At 42.7% G+C, this 18057-nt stretch overlaps 1 protein-coding gene across 1 annotated transcript in view; it reads left to right on the top strand.

Annotated features, from left to right (window-relative positions):
- Dnah11 (dynein axonemal heavy chain 11) overlaps positions 1-18057 on the top strand; it is a 319597-nt gene that overhangs the window by 51171 nt on the left and 250369 nt on the right. Inside the window, 9 exon segments of the mRNA XM_059279404.1 lie at positions 1733-2065; positions 2287-2538; positions 2622-2791; positions 3735-3957; positions 8343-8459; positions 8559-8645; positions 13833-13991; positions 14915-14998; positions 17009-17167. Of these exon segments, the coding sequence (XP_059135387.1) occupies positions 1733-2065; positions 2287-2538; positions 2622-2791; positions 3735-3957; positions 8343-8459; positions 8559-8645; positions 13833-13991; positions 14915-14998; positions 17009-17167 (1584 nt within the window).

Below are 18057 nucleotides of genomic sequence, written 5' to 3'. Positions count from 1 at the left end.
AGCCAGACACCTTTAAAAGCCTTTCATGTCTTATTTATTCCACTCCAAATGAGATTCAGTGGATCCTCTGAATTTGACATAGCAAAGTCCCAACAAGTAGGGGATTTTAAATGACAGAGGCGTATTCTCTGGTGGTCTCGAAGTCTAGGCTAGAAGTCTGTGATCAGGCTGTAGGCAGGGCTGTGTGTGATTTGACGTGCTGCCTAAGGCAGGAAGAACACATCTGAATGTTACAGTATTCTTTACATCTTAAGCTGCCATTAGGTGTGGCTCTCTTTGGTGCTGTCAAATCTTCCATGACTTCGGGGGAGGGGGCGTAACAGTGCTAATGTGGTAAGTAGGATCTGTCTCACAGAGGACAGGTGGGAGAGCACAATTAGTTTTATTTTGTTGTTGTTGTTGTTGTTGTTGTTACATTTTCTTGATAATTAAAAAAAATAATTAAACTCCAATATCGGGTGTTAGACATAAATCCTGGTTAAAATGCATTGGCCAGCAAAAGACCTGACTAGAAACTATTATGAAAGAAGACTTGTCTTGGCCTTTTCAGAGAATACAGTTGAATTTGTTTTTATAACAATGGTCTCTGTTTTTCCTCAAGTCAGAACTGAGTAGTTTCAAAATTCCCATTCTGTGTAAGAAAATGAGAAAAGCTTTCGACATGAGGCGGCTGTAAACGAAACACATGAGCAGTGGCTGGTTGGTTGAGTGTCCAGCCTCTGATGTTCCCCTCTTTGACGTATGGAACCTTTGTGAGCGGCCGGGGAGGATATGGCTTGGAGAAAAGTGTAGGAGTGTGGAGGCAAAGAGAAGGCTGCTTGCCTCTCTCCTCTGCATCCTGTCCTCGAGGATGCCGCTGATTCCTGTGGAAAGAGTTTCAGATGGGAGGAGGGAGAGGAGGCAGCACTGTACAGACCGTTCTGGAAGGAACCTGAGTTCTGCTTACTCCCAAGTGTGTAACCATTTCTTCCGAATGCCTCAGCAGTCAAGTGAAGTGGTTCTGGTATGACTGATGTATCAGAAAAGCCCTGCCCTGGGGACGTGAGAAGGAGCTGATTTCCAGTCCTGTGCAGCCACTGGCTTCCACCAGCATGGCCCTGAATGTGTCACAGGGCTTTGTTTTTCATACCTATGCTTTTGCTTTCTAGTGACCACAAAGGAAAAGTCTGCCGTGTGTAGGTTCTCAGGATGTGTGCTGTACGCATGCAAGTCACATGACTGCATGTGGATGTTCCAGATACATGGCAGGAAATATAACACCCCGAAGAGATCTAGTCCTTAAGTTTGGGGACAGCAAACCCACAAGATCCCCATCCCCGACTTAGTAATATCCCAGGGTCCCAGAACAGTGCTCTCAGAGGATTTTGGGAAATCTCTTTAGAGAAGGGCCTGGATAGCAAAGTCCAAGACCATATAAACTGGGGACAGGCCAAGAACTTTCAGAATTTGTTGGGAACTAGTATATTTCTTGTCTGTATTTGAAAATAGTGATTTTCATATTGATTTTTCTTTTAAAGGATATTTTTTAACATATGTGATATGTTAGCCTAATGTTATACTGTTATAAAATCCTACAACAGCCTTTGCCTTTTACCGAAGGTTCCATACCCTTAGATTTGAATATTTCCGTACCACACACAAAAATGCAGTCCTTTCAACAGCCACTCCAGTGGCTGGCTTCCCTTTTATGTTGGTTCTCATTGACCCTAGCCCTCTAATGCTTTGTTCTCAGGAGAACCGGAAGCTCTTCAGAGCTGATCCTTCTCTGGATTCCTGGAAAATTTATGTGGAATTCATTGATGACATTGTGGTGGAAGGCTTTTTTCAGGCCATCTTGCATGACCTGGACTTCTTCCTGATGAACACAGAGAGACAGCTAAAACCTGCACCGTTTTTCCAAGCACAAATGCTCTTAATGCCCCCCGAGATTGTGTTTAAGCCCCCTTTAGAAAGAGAGGCTGGGGATGGCATCTACGATCTGGTGGAGGAAATGTTGTGTGGTAGCTTCAGAATGTCTGCCCAGATGGAGCGTGTGGCGGCACACCTGGACGTCGCAAACTACCAGGTACTCTCTCAGGAACCAAACTGGGATAATGAGAAGCCCCAGAAAGATGCCAGCAAGAGCCACAACACAGGGTTTTTGTTGTTGTTGTTGTTGTTGTTTGTTTGTTTTTGTTTTTGTTTTCTTTCCTTTTGTTGAGGACTCTCCCTTGAAGAATTACATTGGATAATGCTATGGTAAAAAAATCCTTGGATAAGAATACACTTGATTCCCCTCTCATTTAGAGCGACATGGATAACATGTTAGGCCTGGCAGAGGTCCGGCAGGAGATAATGAATAGAGTGGGTGACGTCATCAACAAAGTCTTGGAGTTCAAAAGTTCTCTGGAGGCCTACTCTTACCTCTGGGTGGATGACCGAGTAGAGATTCTGAAGCAGTTTCTCCTGTACGGCCATGCTGGGCCGTCTGAGGAAATGGATGCTCATACAAGTGAAGACATCCTGCAACCACCAACTCTAGAACAATTCAAAGAGCAGGCAAGGCAACCCTTTAGCATTTCGTGCTATCAAATGGCCTTTCATGACGTTGCTATGTAGTGTTTCTTTTCCTGTTGTTGTAGATCGACATTTATGAGGCTTTGTATGTTCAGATGAGCAAGTTTGATGACTTCCGAGTGTTTAACAGTTGGTTCAAGGTAGACATGAAGCCCTTCAAGTTGAGCTTGCTCAATGTGGTCAAGAAGTGGAGCTGGATGTTTCAGGAGCATCTGCTAAGATTCGTCGTGGACAGGTAGCCTTGACCTTTGTGGTTGAAATGGCACTAGCTTTTGACAAAAGTTGACTGGTGGGTGTGAAGTTGGCTCAGTCAGTAAAGTGCTCATCGTATAAAAGTGAGGACCTTGCCAGGCAGTGGTGGCACACGCCTTTAATCCCAGCACTCTGGAGGCAGGAGCAGGCAGATCTCTGTGAGTTCGAGGCCAGCCTGGGTTACTGAGTGAATTCCAGGAAAGGTGCAAAACTACACAGAGAAACCCTGTTTCAAGGAAAAAAAAAAAAAAAAAAAAGAGGACCTGTACCTGTGTAAAAGCTGAGTGTGGTGGAATATGCTTGCAATCCCAGAGGTGGGAAGGTGAAAACAGAAAAATCCCTGGGGCTTGCTAGCCAGCCAGTCCAAAGAAGCATGCTCCAGGTTCAATGAGAGACCCTGACTCAAAACCAAAACACAGTAAGTTGCGTGGACCTGGAAGAATGGCACTTGAAGTTGGCCTCTGTCCTCTGTATGTGTCCCCACAGCTGACTGATTTGTAGGTGACAAATTAACACCAAGAGTACTAACTTTAAAGTAGATTTAACAAATAATGTTAATATATAATGAAAATAATATCCTGTCAAGCTTTATAATGCTCACACATGAATGAACTTGAAACCTTTCTATCTGGTCAAAGATACCAAAGGCAGGTCATGTGCAGTATTACTGTACTTAAATGAAGTGTCATAATAAGTAACCCACAGGGAAAGAGAATGGGAAGCAGTTGCCAAGGGTTGGAGACTATGTCTTGGCTTGGTGTGGAGAAGGAATGTGGGAAATGCTAAAAATGGATGCTTAAATTTGCTAATAGACCCTTGCTTGTTTCTGTCTGTCTTTCTGCTATGGTGAGTAGTCCTGCTTTGAACTCTATGTATGAGGCTAGATGTTTTCATTAACCTAGCTTATGTACACATGTGTGTTGCAGTCTGAGTGAGCTGCAAGGATTCATCAGGCAGACGGATGTAGGACTTCAGAGACAGCTGAGTGAAGGTGATCACAACAGCTTAGTTGACATCATGGGCCATCTTCTGGCTGTAAGGAGCCGACAGAGAGCTACTGATGAGATCTTCGAACCTCTGAAAGAAACCATCATGCTGCTGGAAAGTTATGGTCAGAAGATGCCCGAGCAGGTCTATGCCCAGCTGGAGGTAAGCACCCATGAAATAAGCATAGTTGCCAGTACCAGATTGATTCCTTCAGCCAGGTACTTATTTGCACACACTCTTGTCACGAGATGAACTGAAAGGCAGACAGTATTTTCGTGGTACAGGCAAAGAACTGAAGGTGAAAGGGTGTGGTGGTATTTTACTTGTACTGAAAAGTGATTTTAATTGTATGTTAATAAATAAAGTTGCCTGGGGGTCAGAGCTATTAGAGCCATAGCAAGTGCGTGGCAGCGGTGGCGCACGCTTTTAAGGACCTGGAGGGCGGTACATACAGGCAGTGACGAGGCAGTCACATGTTTGGGTTTACAACCAATGAGAAGGCAGAACAGCTAGACTATATAAAGACATACACACAGGAAGTAGGTCTCTTTTCTGAGAGCTCTCTTGGCTGAAGAGGATCGCTGAATCAGGAAGGGTGAGGCTCTTAGCTCTGACCTCTTGGCTTTCTTCTCTGAATCGGCTCTGTGTTTCTTATTTAATAAGACGGTTGGATACATCTACAAAAAGGATGAAGTTTTTTCAGGTCACAGAAGTAGTAAAGCCATCCAGTATTCATCTCCGTGTGCATCATAAGAAAATGTTCTCATCTGCTGTGACACTGTCCTCCCAGTCACTGTCTGGTGGTCACCACCTCTGTGCTGCTCCGTGAGTCCCAGTGTTAGTGTCATTTTCTCGTGTGTGGTACCACTATACCCACGGTCCTCTGTATTCTCAGTTGCCTGCCATCTGACACGCATTCTAGGCTTGGCAATACGTCACGAATGTGATGATAAAAATGTGGAGTCTGGTCTGGATGGGAAAATCTCTGTGTTTTTCCTGTCAGGTTTCTGTTTCATACTGTCTGTGTTCCAGAAACATTTGATGGCTGGTGTTGTGCACCAGAGTATGAGCAAAGTCTGTTTAACTTTAACTGAATTATGAGCAACAACAACAAAAAAATCTTCCAGTTGAGGCTCTGCTGCTGTGCATATTGAAGTTCTGTATATGGTGGAGTGGGGGTGAGCTTGAAATGGACTTTGTAAATGTAATCAGTGGACACATTAGCCGAGGCTCGCTTTGAGATCTATTCGTCTAGTTTAGTGGTCAGAGCACACAACTCAAATACTGATCCATGTATGCATGTGACTGCATATGTGGTGAATATACACGTGTGTGTGTGTGTGTGTGTGTGTGTGTGTGTGTGTGTGTGTGTGTGTGTGCAGAGGCTGGAGGAGGGCATCCGGTGTCCTACTCTCTCATTCTCTACCCAAGCCCCCTGAGTTGTGGGCTTACCGTGTGCACGTACCACTCCCAGCCTTTTAAATGGATGTTAGAATCTGGACTCTGGTTCTCTCGCTTGCCCAGCAAGCTCTCCTACTCACTGAGTTAGTCCCTAGCTACAGCATCTGGTTTTCAACACTGCAGGAGTCTGCTCTCATCTATCTGCCTTGGCACACTAGGTAATATCTTGGAGTGTGTTTCCTTTTTGGTAAAATATTTCTTGTGACTCTTCTTAAGATTTTTTTTGTTTGTCTGTACTTGCTATTTCCAACTTATTTCAGTTATTTCTTTTTATTCAGATGAAATGAACAGCTAAGTTAACATAAAAATAATATTTTAAATGTACAGTTAAGTGGGATTTAGTGTATTTACAGTGTTGTGTAACCCCCACTTCTGTTCGGTGCCACTGTATTGTCCTCAGTGCTTTGACGGAGGTCAGAGGACAACTTTCAGGGTTGGTTCTCTCCTTCCACCGTGTGGGCCAAGGGCATCAAGCTCAGTCTTGGATATACACCCCTTTGCCCTTTAAGCCAGCTCACTGCCCCAATATTTCTTCTTAAAAGAAGAATCTGGGTATTCTTGGTGTCAGATCTTGGACCTTGGCATGTGTCCCACAGAGAAGTCGGTTATGACATAATCAGTAAGGGAAAGTATTCATTTCCACTAGCATTTACAGTATGGAAAATTGACCCCCTCAGGGTTTGATTGTATTGAAAATACTACATTTTCCATGTTTCAGAAGCAGACTACGGGTAGGAGGAAAAATATGTTGAGTTGTAACTTTACCCAAATACCTTGCGGTTCCAAGACTTGTCTGTCCTTGCTTCTGTGATTGTAAACAAAACAAAAAGCACGGTGGCTGTGCTTCTGTTCTGAGAGCTTCTTCGTCATTTCAGGCTCATGGGCATTTCCTCCAGCAAGGGCCTCCAGATGCTCTAGTCTTGCTGGTTTGTTCTGTCCTTGGCATTTCTGTTGTTCCCACTTTAATTCAGGTCTTACTACCCCCAACCCAGCTAACAGTGTAGCTGCTCAGTCTACCTCATTCCTCCTCATACCCTGTCCACAGTGAAGTTCTAGTCCACAGGTCCTATCAACCCTGTCTCTCCCAGAAGCCCTCACCCACTGTGCCTCACACTGAGTTACCTCCTCCCCAAGCTGTATCCCGTCCATTAGACTTTTGAGGTTATCTGATCTTTTGCTTTTTAAGAAAATGTATTTGCATCAAGTAAAGGGGTATTTAGAATTTACTTCAGACACGTGGCAGGTCTGCTGTGTTTGGGGAAGGTAAAGGGCCTGAGCTGTAACCTGTAACCCTCCCTGCCTTCCCAGTCATGGCTTCTGATGGGATGCTGAGTTGTGTTGTGTTGTGTTGTTCTCATTGTTTGAGACATGGTCTCACATACCTCAGTTGGGCCTTGAACTTGCAATGTTACTGAGGCTCACCTTGAACTTCTTCACCCCTACTCCTGGCCTCCACCTCCTGAGTCATTGGGATTGTAGTCAAGCAACATCATGCTGGGGATAGAATCCAGAGTCATAAGATACAGGATTTTGATGAGAGGAGGCAAAAGATGGGAGCATGGTGTTTTAGAGCCCGAGTCTGTTGGTTCCTGAGTTGGAGGGGTTCCTGTCATGACACCTTATTGCTTCCTAACTGTATGGATCCTGTGTCTGGTTGGCCCTCTGGGGGATGTTAGTACAACGTGCCATGTGAAGTAGTTGTATGCATGCTTCCTTCATTCTCTTTTAGACTCTATACTAACTGAAGTCAAAGAGTGTGTTTTATCTATGAAGCACCCTCCCCGCACATGTACTTAGCACAGCTCTCTCTTTATAATCTGCAGTTACTGGATTGTTTGTTAAATATTTATTGAGGGTTACAAAGTACCCTGTAGAACCTTTGGATTTTGCAGTTCACCTCAACAAGTGAGGACCATGTCACTGAGTGTGGCTTTGTACGACAAAACAAGTTCAGTGTCCTTGGACACAGGGATGCTTCTCCATGGCAACTACACATCATGGCTCCTCAAGGAAAGTCAGTTGCTCCTCACCTGTTTGCACTGTGGGTGGAGAGGGCGGAGTGGAGGGAGGCCCTCAACTGCCTGATGCTGTTTTTGTTCAACATCAAGTAGGAATTGACTTTCCCTCCCGCCTTGGCTCTTGAGTTCCTTCAAAAATTCCTCCTTGGCAAAAATAGACCAGTCAGTGCTACAACTCACCATCTCCAGCCAGCTCAGAACCCTGCAAACTGTGACAAGAGGAAGAAATGGAGTCAGGTTGTAGCTTTTCCCTACCCAGAATCAGTTTCAAAGGAACTCTTGTTTTTGTTTTTGTTTTCTTTTTTTAACAAACTTACTAAATTGCTAAAGTGCCTGACTTACATTTCTGGTTTTTAGAAACCAGTAAATTAATGCCCAGGGCACTTTAGTGTGTGTGTGTGTGTGTGTGCGTGTGTGTGTGTGTGTGTGTGTGTGTGTGTGTGTGTGTGTGTATGTGTATATGTATGTGTGTATATGTGTGTGTGTATGTGTGTGTTTGTATGTGTATGTTTGTGTGTGTGTCTGGGTACACATGTGTATAGGTTTCACATGCATGTGGAAGTCACAGTTCGATGATGAGTGTTTTCCTTAACCACTTATATTTTGAGGCGAGGTCTCATTGACCCTAGAGTTCACCCATTTGGACAGGCTAGCTGGCTAGCAAGCCCCAGGAATTCTCCTATCTCTGTGCCCTCAGGACTGCAGGTCCACACTGCCACACCTAAGTAAAGATCAGAACTCAGGAGCTTGCGCAACAGACTCTTTACTGACCTTCCCCTCCCTCGCCCACACAACCCTTAAACTTATTCCCACAACAGCAAAGCGACTTGGAGGTGAGTCTTTATTTTGAAATATTTCTGCCAGTTCTAAGATGACAGCAACTCCGGTGCCTGCATGGGAGATGCCTGGTTCTAACCCATTTTATCGCTATGCCGTAACCTTGTTTTATTCGCATGACTTACTTCTAAAAGATGTCCTGAGTCAGAGCAAAGAAATAAGAACTACTGCACCACGTGGTGGAGTTGGTTCAGAGCTGAAGTCATGTCTATCACACCTTTGTTTGCACAGGAATTGCCTGAAAGATGGGAAACCACCAAGAAGATCGCGGCCACAGTCAGACACGAAGTCTCTCCGCTCCAAAATGCGGAGGTCACCCTTATTAGGAAAAGATGCATTTTGTTTGATGTGAGTTAGTTACTGGGTTTGTGGTTGTCTATTTTGAAGGAAAGTTTGACAACAGTAATTGAAGATATCTGATTGATGTTCACTTTGTCTCTTGACCAGGAAAAGCAAGCAGAATTCAGAGAGAGATTCAGAAGCTATGCCCCTCTTGGATTTACAGCAGAGAATCCATACTCAGTGCTTGATAAGGTAATTCATTCTCCACTGTCCCATGTGCACACCAGCAGGCAGATTTTAAAGGGAGTTTTCTTTTCCTTACAGTAGATGGTTTTAAATTGTGTTTCCTCCCAACACCACCATCATCAGAAATCACGAAAGCAAAGACAACACTGAGAATGCATTGAACCCTTACCATATGTCAAGACTATTACCAAGCCAGCCTTGGTGGCACAGGCCTGTAATCCTGGCTGCTAGTGAGACCCAGGCAGGCTCCCAAAATTCACGGCTTGCCTAGGCTACAAACTGAGTTTAAGGCTGGGCTGACTAAGTAGTGATATCCTATCTCAAAATAAAAGGGGAGGGCGGGGATATAGATGAGTGTAGAGAGAGCTTACCTGTTTCTGGGGAAGGTCTTGAGTTTAATTCCCAATAAACACATGAGTAGATACATGCATACATGTGTATGGATGGATGGACACACACACAGAAAGGGGGAGGTAAAAAAAAAAGAATTTTTATTAAGCATGTTACATTTTAATTACCACTGTAGTTCCACGAGATAGCCTCGTTTTTTCTCCTTTCAGATGAAGAAATTCAGCATTAGATACATACATTTTTTTGCAGGTTACGGTTCATAGATTTCAGAAATAGGATTACAGTTCTGGCTAACTAAATCTTCTAACAGTGACAGCACTTCCCTTGTAACAACTTTCTCCTTTGTTCTCCCGTGGTAGAAGTGATGTGGGGGCTTTGCCAACCTCTGTGAATGCTCAGCCACTGAACTCCACCTCCAGCCTACCGAGTGTAGCTTTTAACCAGAGGAACGCTCATAAGCCTGGGTGTAAATACTGTTGAGTCATCCGATGTTAGTTTCCCACAAGCTACTTTATTATAAGAATTAACTCAAACCCACATGTGATTCATAGGAGACTTGAAAAAATATCTTCTATCTTTGTGTTAGAAAAATACTTCAGGATCTTAACTTAGCAAACCAAGCATGGCAAAAATGCCCTGGTGAGGGTGAGAATGTTTCCATCCAGGTGCTGGTAACTTCTGGGTTCTTCCTTGGGATAGTATTTCTGTCTTCATGCTTGGCATAGTATTTCCTCTTGGAGTGGTGTCCAAATTGACACAGGTCTCACCCCATTTTCCAAATATGACTTTGAATTGAAACAATTGCTTTTAACTCTAATCAAAAATCACCACTCTGTGGCCTAAGGTCTTCCCTCCCATTTGTGTGAAGAAAGTTAGTTTATGTTCGTTGAAAAGGAGTAAGTTAGCATATGTTAATAAAGGATTGTTAAAAGACTATATCTAAACTCCAGGTGGTCTGAACAGATTGTGGATGGGAAAATGTTTTTTAACTTGGCTCACCAATATGTTGTCTGCAAACATTTATGACAGATATGTATTGAATCTCGCCACTTCCACACATACTGTAGCTGCTTATAGTTGCAAATTTAAAAGTGAGAGGCTCATCCTATGCCTTCCAGGATGTGTGGTGGGTATTTCAAAGAGAATGGAGCTGGGTTACCTTTTTCTTGAAGTCATTCTCTGTGTGTGTTTGCTCAGCTTGTAAATCTAATACTTCTAGAATCATATTCAACCAGAGGCATGCATATTCTTGTTCTGCAGTGACATTGGGAGATTCAGTACCTCAGGCATCCCACCCTACAAATGGAAGCCATTGACCTTCCAGGAACAAGGAGGGTGATGGTCTATGGTGGGATTCATTCTTTACTTCCTTTCTCCTTCCTTCTTTCCTTCTTTTCTCCTTCCTTCTTTCCTTCATTTCTGCAAAGAGATTCCACACTAAAGGGCTGGGTTTTGTTCAGAGCTAAAGATGGGGTGCACAAAATAGGGAAATTATTCAAGATAAAGGCTATTGTTTCTGAGGAGCACAAAGGCTGTGAAGGGTTCTCTTGCATAAAAGATGCTGGATACATCCCCACAGATGTACAATTGTACATTGGCTGCTGTGCTCAGAGAAAGTGAGAGAAATCTCTTATTGGCAGGATAGAGCATTGGAAAGGAGGTTGTGAGTAGAGCAGATGCCAAAGCTTTAGGGACTCTTGAACATGCTGGAGCATCTTGGAAGCCTGCAGCTTTGAGATGGACACTTTTGCCACAAGTAGATGTTGTATCAGAGCAGATCTCAGGCTCACTGAGGCAGGGCAGGGAAAGTGTGTCCAGAGTCTACAGTGTGCACAGAGGCCTCTGAGGTTCCTATAAATATGAGCCTGTTGTCACAAACCTCTGTGGTTCCCTTTATGCTGCCTTGAGATTAAGGAATTTCCAAGGCCAGGAAACAGAAGTGGCGGTAAGTAGCTCTGTGTAGAACCCAATAGAAGCAAACTCAAATCTCTGCAAAACATGGTCCCAATCTTAATTCAGTTTCCTCATGGAGTAACAGACCAGGCAAGTCAAACCCCATTGAGCAGTAAATGGTACATAATCATCATACCTGGGAGTCAGCAGAAGCTCCAGATGCAGAGCCATGTAAATCTTCAGATGCTAGAAAGAAAATGAGCATACTGAAAAAAACTGAGCAGTGCTCAGTTTTGAGTCTATCAAATATGATCAGTTGAATTTGGAAAAGTACCAGTTACTTAAGGAAATGAAAATTACAGTTGCCTAAGACATACAACTCAGCAGATAGGAGAACGAGCTAGCTACATTTGGAAAAACTTGGGGACGTACACGTTACGTTGGAAGAAATGACTCAGAATGCTGCAAATAGGTGTAAGGAAATGGGATATTGGAGAGAGATACAGAGGAGGAAATTTGAATGTACCCAACTCCTATGTTCTAGAAAATAGAATACACAGAATGATAGATATATTGAGACGTCACTAGAGCTAGATAAAGCATGAACTGTGGATTCTAGAAGCTGACTGAATCCCAATGGGGATAAATGAACGTCTGTTTAGATTCATCATAGTGAACTGCAGAATATCAAAGGTGACCAGATAAAACCAGACAGAACTGGTGCTAGAAGTGGCAGGCAGGCAAGAACAGAAACCAGGGGGCTGCTGACGTCTTCCAAATCCTAAGATTCTATTTCAGTAGGCGTGAAATGCTGACACACTAAATTTCATAACACTGGAATGAACTCACTGCCAGCAGATCACCAAAGTATCTCCTGCTACCTTTGCCTCCAGAAAAGGGGGCAGCCAAGTCAAATGTCATTTCCAGGACAGACCCACATGCAGCCAGACCTTGAAAAGAATGGTCAGAGTGACAAATGGAATGCTAACAGTCTGGAAATGATCATACAGGAAGAACCAGAACTTGTGGCCATGAAGCACATTAACTTGAAAGCTTCAGCATGAAATACATACGTTTTCATAAAACATAATTTATCAAGAATTTTTCCAGAAATAATAATTCTATGCAATATTGGATATTAGTTTTTTTCTCTCATAGCTGTGAAAAAATATCTGACAAGACTAACTTAAGGAAGGGTTTGTTTTAGCTCACAGTTTAAGGACCCGTTATGGCAGGAGTAGGAGGCAGCTGGTCACATTGCATCTGCAGTGGAAAAACGTGGTGGTACCCGATGCTACTGACTCTTAGCTCACTTTTCTCCTATTTTTTCACCCAGGAAATGGTGCCACCCACATTTGGGGTGGGTCTTCCCATCTCAGTTAATCCAATCTAGCAGCTCATGCCCATAGGTTTGTCTTCTAGGCGATTATAGGTCATATTGACAATATTAACCATCATGGTGACAAAAGTATTAAAGTTAATCAGTAGGAAGAGAAATAGAAAAAAATAACTAGTGATTAGGACCTGGTGTGACAGGAGTTTGTGATTCATTTATATTGCATTAGGTATTAAAGATAACTCAGAAAGTAAAGTACATGCATATGTTATATACAAATGCCATGCTGCTTTATAAAAGGGACTAAGTGTATTTGGATTTGGGTATCTAGGGTAGGGTCTTGGAACCAATTTCCTATAGATATAGAGGGGCAAGCATATTGTTCAGCTGGCTAATGCTAATGTTCCGACATTTAGAAACCTCCAAGAGTACACTTTAAAGTGTTCTCACTACACCAAAATGAGATGATACATATGTGAAGAAGATGCTTTCATTTGGGTCCATTCCACAATGTGTACATATTTTAAAACATTATAAGCAGATAAATATTTGCTTGTCAAAAAAGTTAAAATTGAGGGAACATAAAAAGATCAAATGTTGATTTTTAATGTTAAAAAGAAAATGGAAGAAAACTAAAGGAATCCAGCCATTGGACCTGGGGAAGAGGATGGAAGGAAATGTGAAGCAAAAAGCAAATTCGGTTCCACTCTGAAAAGCCAATCACTTTGTGACACATTGCAACCTGAGCTCAGGAGAAAGAGCAACTGGGTCCAGGAGGGAGCAGAAAGAGCCCCAGGGTGGATGAGGGACGCCTGGGCTTCCTTCCAGCCCTTCCATGCTCCCCAGAATTCACTGTGTGAGCACACTGCCCTGTTAATAGAAAGTAAACTTAAGAGTTGCTCATCAAAAAGGGGAAACAAACTAGCTTGCCCTGGGTGTAAAACGTTAGCTTCCCTATGCGGCAGGATAGTAGGTGAACCTTAGCACAGGTGACCTCAGGTGAAATTTGAACACAGGTGTGTGCAAATGAATTTACTCTGGATGCTCTTGGACATGCATGTTCTTGCGTGTACCTTGTACTATTTATCATCTACAGGGCCATTTTCAAGTTAGAGAAGTTTTTATTCTTCCTCTTTCCCTTCTTCCTTTCTCCCCTCCTCTTCCTTTATTTCTTCCTTCCTTCTCAGAGTCTTACTCTGTGCCCAGGCTGGCCTTGAATTCTCAGTGATCTACCTGCCTCAATTCCCTGCACGCTGGAATCATAAGCATGAGGATCACTGAAAATTCAAGGCTAGAATTTTTGGGTTTCTCTTTTTCTTTCTTTCTTTTTTTCTTTTCTTTTCTTTTCTTTTCTTTTTTTTTTTTTTTTTTTTTGTATGTGGTGGTTGTTTTGTTAAACTAAATATGACTATTAAAGAACTAATTTCTGATATGGAACTTCCCCTTTCCTTGAGCAAAGTCCTAACTGCATGAAGAAGCCAAGATGTCACATGCCTTCTACAGCTCACCAATTACACAACAGTGTTCTCTTGAGAATCGCGGTTTGAATGGGCAGTAGCAGAACCAGGCATGGTGTGGCTTCTGCCCCAGACCACTGTGTGCTTTCTCCTCAGGCTCATCAGGAGCTGGAGACTTTAGAGGAAGAGATGGGGCAGATGCAAGACCGTGCACATCTCTTTGAGGTGACTCTCCCAGAATACAAACCCATGAAGCAGTGCCGCAGAGAAATCCGACTGCTCAAGGGACTCTGGGATGCCATCGTTTATGTTACAGTAAGATGGAGTTTGGGGCAGCATGGTTCTCTTTACTAAGAGTTTTGAGTAAACATGCAGTTTCAGTGTCTATATCAGTTTATTTGGGTTTCATAATGTCTTGAAGTATACACACATTAGCTTTTACTTCCCACCCCTATTCCCAGAATTAAAGTTCATAGATCTCTGTTAATGAAAGATTCTGCCTTGAATATCAGTTGTTTCTATTTTAGTACAGAGTAAAACCTTTGTATAATGAGCTGACTGCCTCAGATCCTTTGGGGGTATGATATAGAATATGAATAAAAATTAATATATAAATCTGTGTTTAATATACAGTTGGCTGTGCATACTAACTCACATAGACACCCTGTTTGTATTTTCTGTATACATATATAAACTGAAACGTACTGAAAGTATTTAATTTGTATGTGATTAATACTAAAAGCTTATGTATAAAAAGTTCTAGGAAAATATATGTCTTGCATAAATTCCTTAAGTCAGTTGAAAGCCAGGTAAAAATATATTAACAAGATGTAAAATATAAACATATAAAATATGATCAAAACTGGTTAATGAGATTTTTGTTATAATAAAGATTTTTGGGTGCTGGCCTAATTTATATTGCATGTAGAATTATAGAAGCCTATTATTTAATAATATACTTAACAATTTATTTAACTATGCAGGATGAAGTGGTGGTGAGTATGTGGAATTTATTATTGCTACTAGAAATGAATATATCATGGTATTTTATCCTTAAGTGTGGCATGTTCTGACAATTTTTTTGTTTTGGTGATGGGGAAGTTTTGACAAGTGCAGTTAATATTTTAAAAATTGTCTTTCCACTGGTCGAGAGAGTCTCTGTGTCTCACCAGTTTATATATTTTGCTGTAGATACTTCCGCCAAATGTTGACACTTTTATCTCCTTGTGCATTTTCAGAGAAGCATTGATAATTGGACAAAAACCCAGTGGAGACGGATCAATGTGGAGCAGATGGATGCGGAACTCAGGAGGTTTGCCAAGGCGAGTTTTATAACTGCCGGATAGAGCCATTTGTCTTTCTCAGCACCGCCCTCCCGTCTTCCCAGCCTAGTGTCTGGTGTACTGGGCTGTGTTTCCTTATTTACTTCAAACAGAATGAGACGAGATAGTGTTTTCCCACTCTCACCCAGTTGTGCATCTCATCAAGCCTGCCCTTCTGAGAATGAGTTGATAAAAACGTATCAGTGTATGCTTTTAAGGGTTAATGAATGCATGAGAGACAGCCCTGCCCATGAGCTTGCTACAGCCATCTAGAGTAGAGAGGGAGATTGTGGGCATCAGTGCTGAGGGCTGTGGTTTAGGAACTGAGCCTCTGTTTTTTTCCCTTAACAACCATGAGTATTTTGTATCTGAAAAGGCGCCTATTGGTTTGGCTCTTGGGTCAAATCTGGATTTAACAAACTATTATAACGTTTGTAACCATTGGTGGTTACTCCAGCATCCCCAGAGGGTGCAGTATAGACAGAACTTGGCTTACCTGAACTTAAGGCCTTGAATAGTACTGCATGGGAAGAGACTATTCTGAAGAGACCAGACTTCTTTGGAGAAAGTCAAAGGCTACAAGAATGAAAGGCAGTTAAAAATGTCAGACCCTGTGGCTGGAGAGATGGCTCAATGGTTAAGAGCACTGGCTGCTCTTCCAGAGGACCTGGGTTCAATTCCCAGCACCCACAGGGAAGCTCATAATTGTCTGTAACTCCATTTCCAGGGGATCTGAAACCCTCACACCAATGCACATAAAATAAAGTTTAAAAAAAAAAAAAAAAGTCAGGCTCTGCCAGGCAGGTATGAACTGGTAGATTCACTTACTTCAGAGGGTTCTAAGAGAAGCCTGGGCAACATTGAAGAAAAGGAGAGAGAGAGAGAGAGAGAGAGAGAGAGAGAGAGAGAGAGAGAGAGAGAGAGAGAGAGGAGAAACAGGTAGGCCCTTGGCTTGCTTCCTACTTCACAGTGTCTTTGACCCAGGTTGAGCTCTCTGCCCAGCTTGTTCTCCTGTATTGTCCCAGTCTCAACCCCCTTAATGCTAACAGTGCTGCTGTGCTGTAGCTAATTCTGTGCTCACCCCACCCTTATTTCCTCTGCCATTGGTTATTGTACATGCCAGTGACAACCCCACCTCAACTACAGGTCTTTATTTTTAAAAGAATCATCACCATCTTTTACTCAGTTTTATTATGGTTTTTATCATTCTTAACTGCTGGCATTGTTCCTAGGGTCAGGGTGAGAGCTGAGTGGAGGCCTTATTTAAAGCTTCTTTAACTCGTACAATAGTTAACTTCCATGAAAAAGATATTTGCAAGCAACCAGCATTTTAAGGGTTCATTGAGATGAACTAGATATTCCAGGATAGTCTCATTAATACAGGGAACAATCTGATTTCACTTGTGTTTCTAGAGGAAGCATGGTTTGTTGCATGCCATGAACTGTCACTTTTCTAAATTTGATCTTCTGTGAGATATCCAGTTAGCTCTTGTGTGTAAGAAACTCTGGTACCTACATGGATTGTACATAGTGGATTCCTAATTAGGAGTGAGTGGATCCCTTTGCGTTTCTCTAGGTTAGTCCATAGTCTAGAGCAATGGTTCTCAACCTTTCTTATGCTGTGACACAGCTCCTCATGCTGTGGTGACCCCTAACCATAGAATTATTTTCATTGCTACTTCATAACTGTAAATGTATACTGTTATGAATTGCAATATAAATATCTGTGTTTTCTGATGCTCTTATGTGACCTCTATGAAGGGTTGTTTGACCCCAGAGGGGTCGCAACCCACAGGTTGAAAACCACTGGTCTATATCTGCCAATACTTTCTCTTTGCATTTTTTTAAAGCAGGAGCTTTATATAGCCCAGGCTGGCCTCATATATGCCTTCACTGTCTTTCTTAACCCATGGATGGAGAAAGGTCTATGTATTCTCCCAAAGGATACAATTATATGTGTAATATATCGTTATCTATAGGAATCTGAGCATTTCCCTTCCATTTCTTTAGGAAATTTGGTCACTGGACAAGGCCGTCCGCGTCTGGGATGCTTATTCAGGCCTAGAGGGCACTGTGAAGGACATGACAACCTCACTGAGGGCCATTGCAGAGTTGCAGAGCCCTGCTCTCAGGGACAGGCATTGGCAGCAGCTGATGAAGGCCATTGGGGTACGTATTGGGGTCACCTTTACTGGGTAGTACCTGCTGCAAAGCATCACTCCTAGCTTACAGAGTAGCACATGTGAGAAAGCCTCCAGTCACATGCAAAAGGCCAGGTTCCTTAAGGACCCATGCACCAGTGAGCCCACTCCTCACCCTTTTATGTCCTCCTGGCTGTGTGACCTCAGGGAAGTCACTTCGGTTCTCTAGTTTGGGTTTATTTTTTACTTTTATCTTGAGAAGGACTCTGCCTGGGTTTTGTGCCTCCGAGTTGCCTTGTAAGGAGCAATCAAGAAGAAATATGACAACATTTACAGAAAGCAAATAGCAGCTAGTGGTTTTATGAACCATGAAAAGGATTGGAAGGTATAGACCTGACTTTGGGGGAAGAAGGAATTCTGACATTGTGAGTTCTTTTTTAAAAACTTGGTATGTAACGTGTCCTTTTTGGTAGTCATGTTGCATGACATAAAGTGGTTTTTCACATGTCCATGCCTCCTGAGGTTCGGGTTTCCCCTAGCTATATCTATGGCAAATCAAATGTGTCAATCATATGCTTTACTTTTCACCACAAGTGACCAGAATTGGTTGAAAATGTGTTAGGGGAAGCCTGGGATATGTTTTCTCCTTAGGTGAAGCAAGAGCTCTCTTTGTGAAGGAATGTCATCATGGTGTAAGGAAAATTTGCAGGGCAGGAACACAGGGTAAATGGGGTCTTGGAGGGGTGCAGACAGCCTGGCAGTGTGGCTCTTGTCCCAACACGAAGGAATGATGGGGTCCTGAGATAAGTCCCTTGCTTTTTGTGCCTTCATTAACTCTTCTATGAAGTAGGAACAATGCTTCCCATGCAGACCTGGAGGGCAGATTAGATAATATATATGCTTGTGTGTGAGAGCAAG

This window comes from Peromyscus eremicus, chromosome 14 (assembly GCF_949786415.1).
Source record: "Peromyscus eremicus chromosome 14, PerEre_H2_v1, whole genome shotgun sequence".
Lineage (NCBI taxonomy): Eukaryota > Metazoa > Chordata > Mammalia > Rodentia > Cricetidae > Peromyscus > Peromyscus eremicus.
This window is presented reverse-complemented; position numbering and strand designations above follow the sequence as displayed.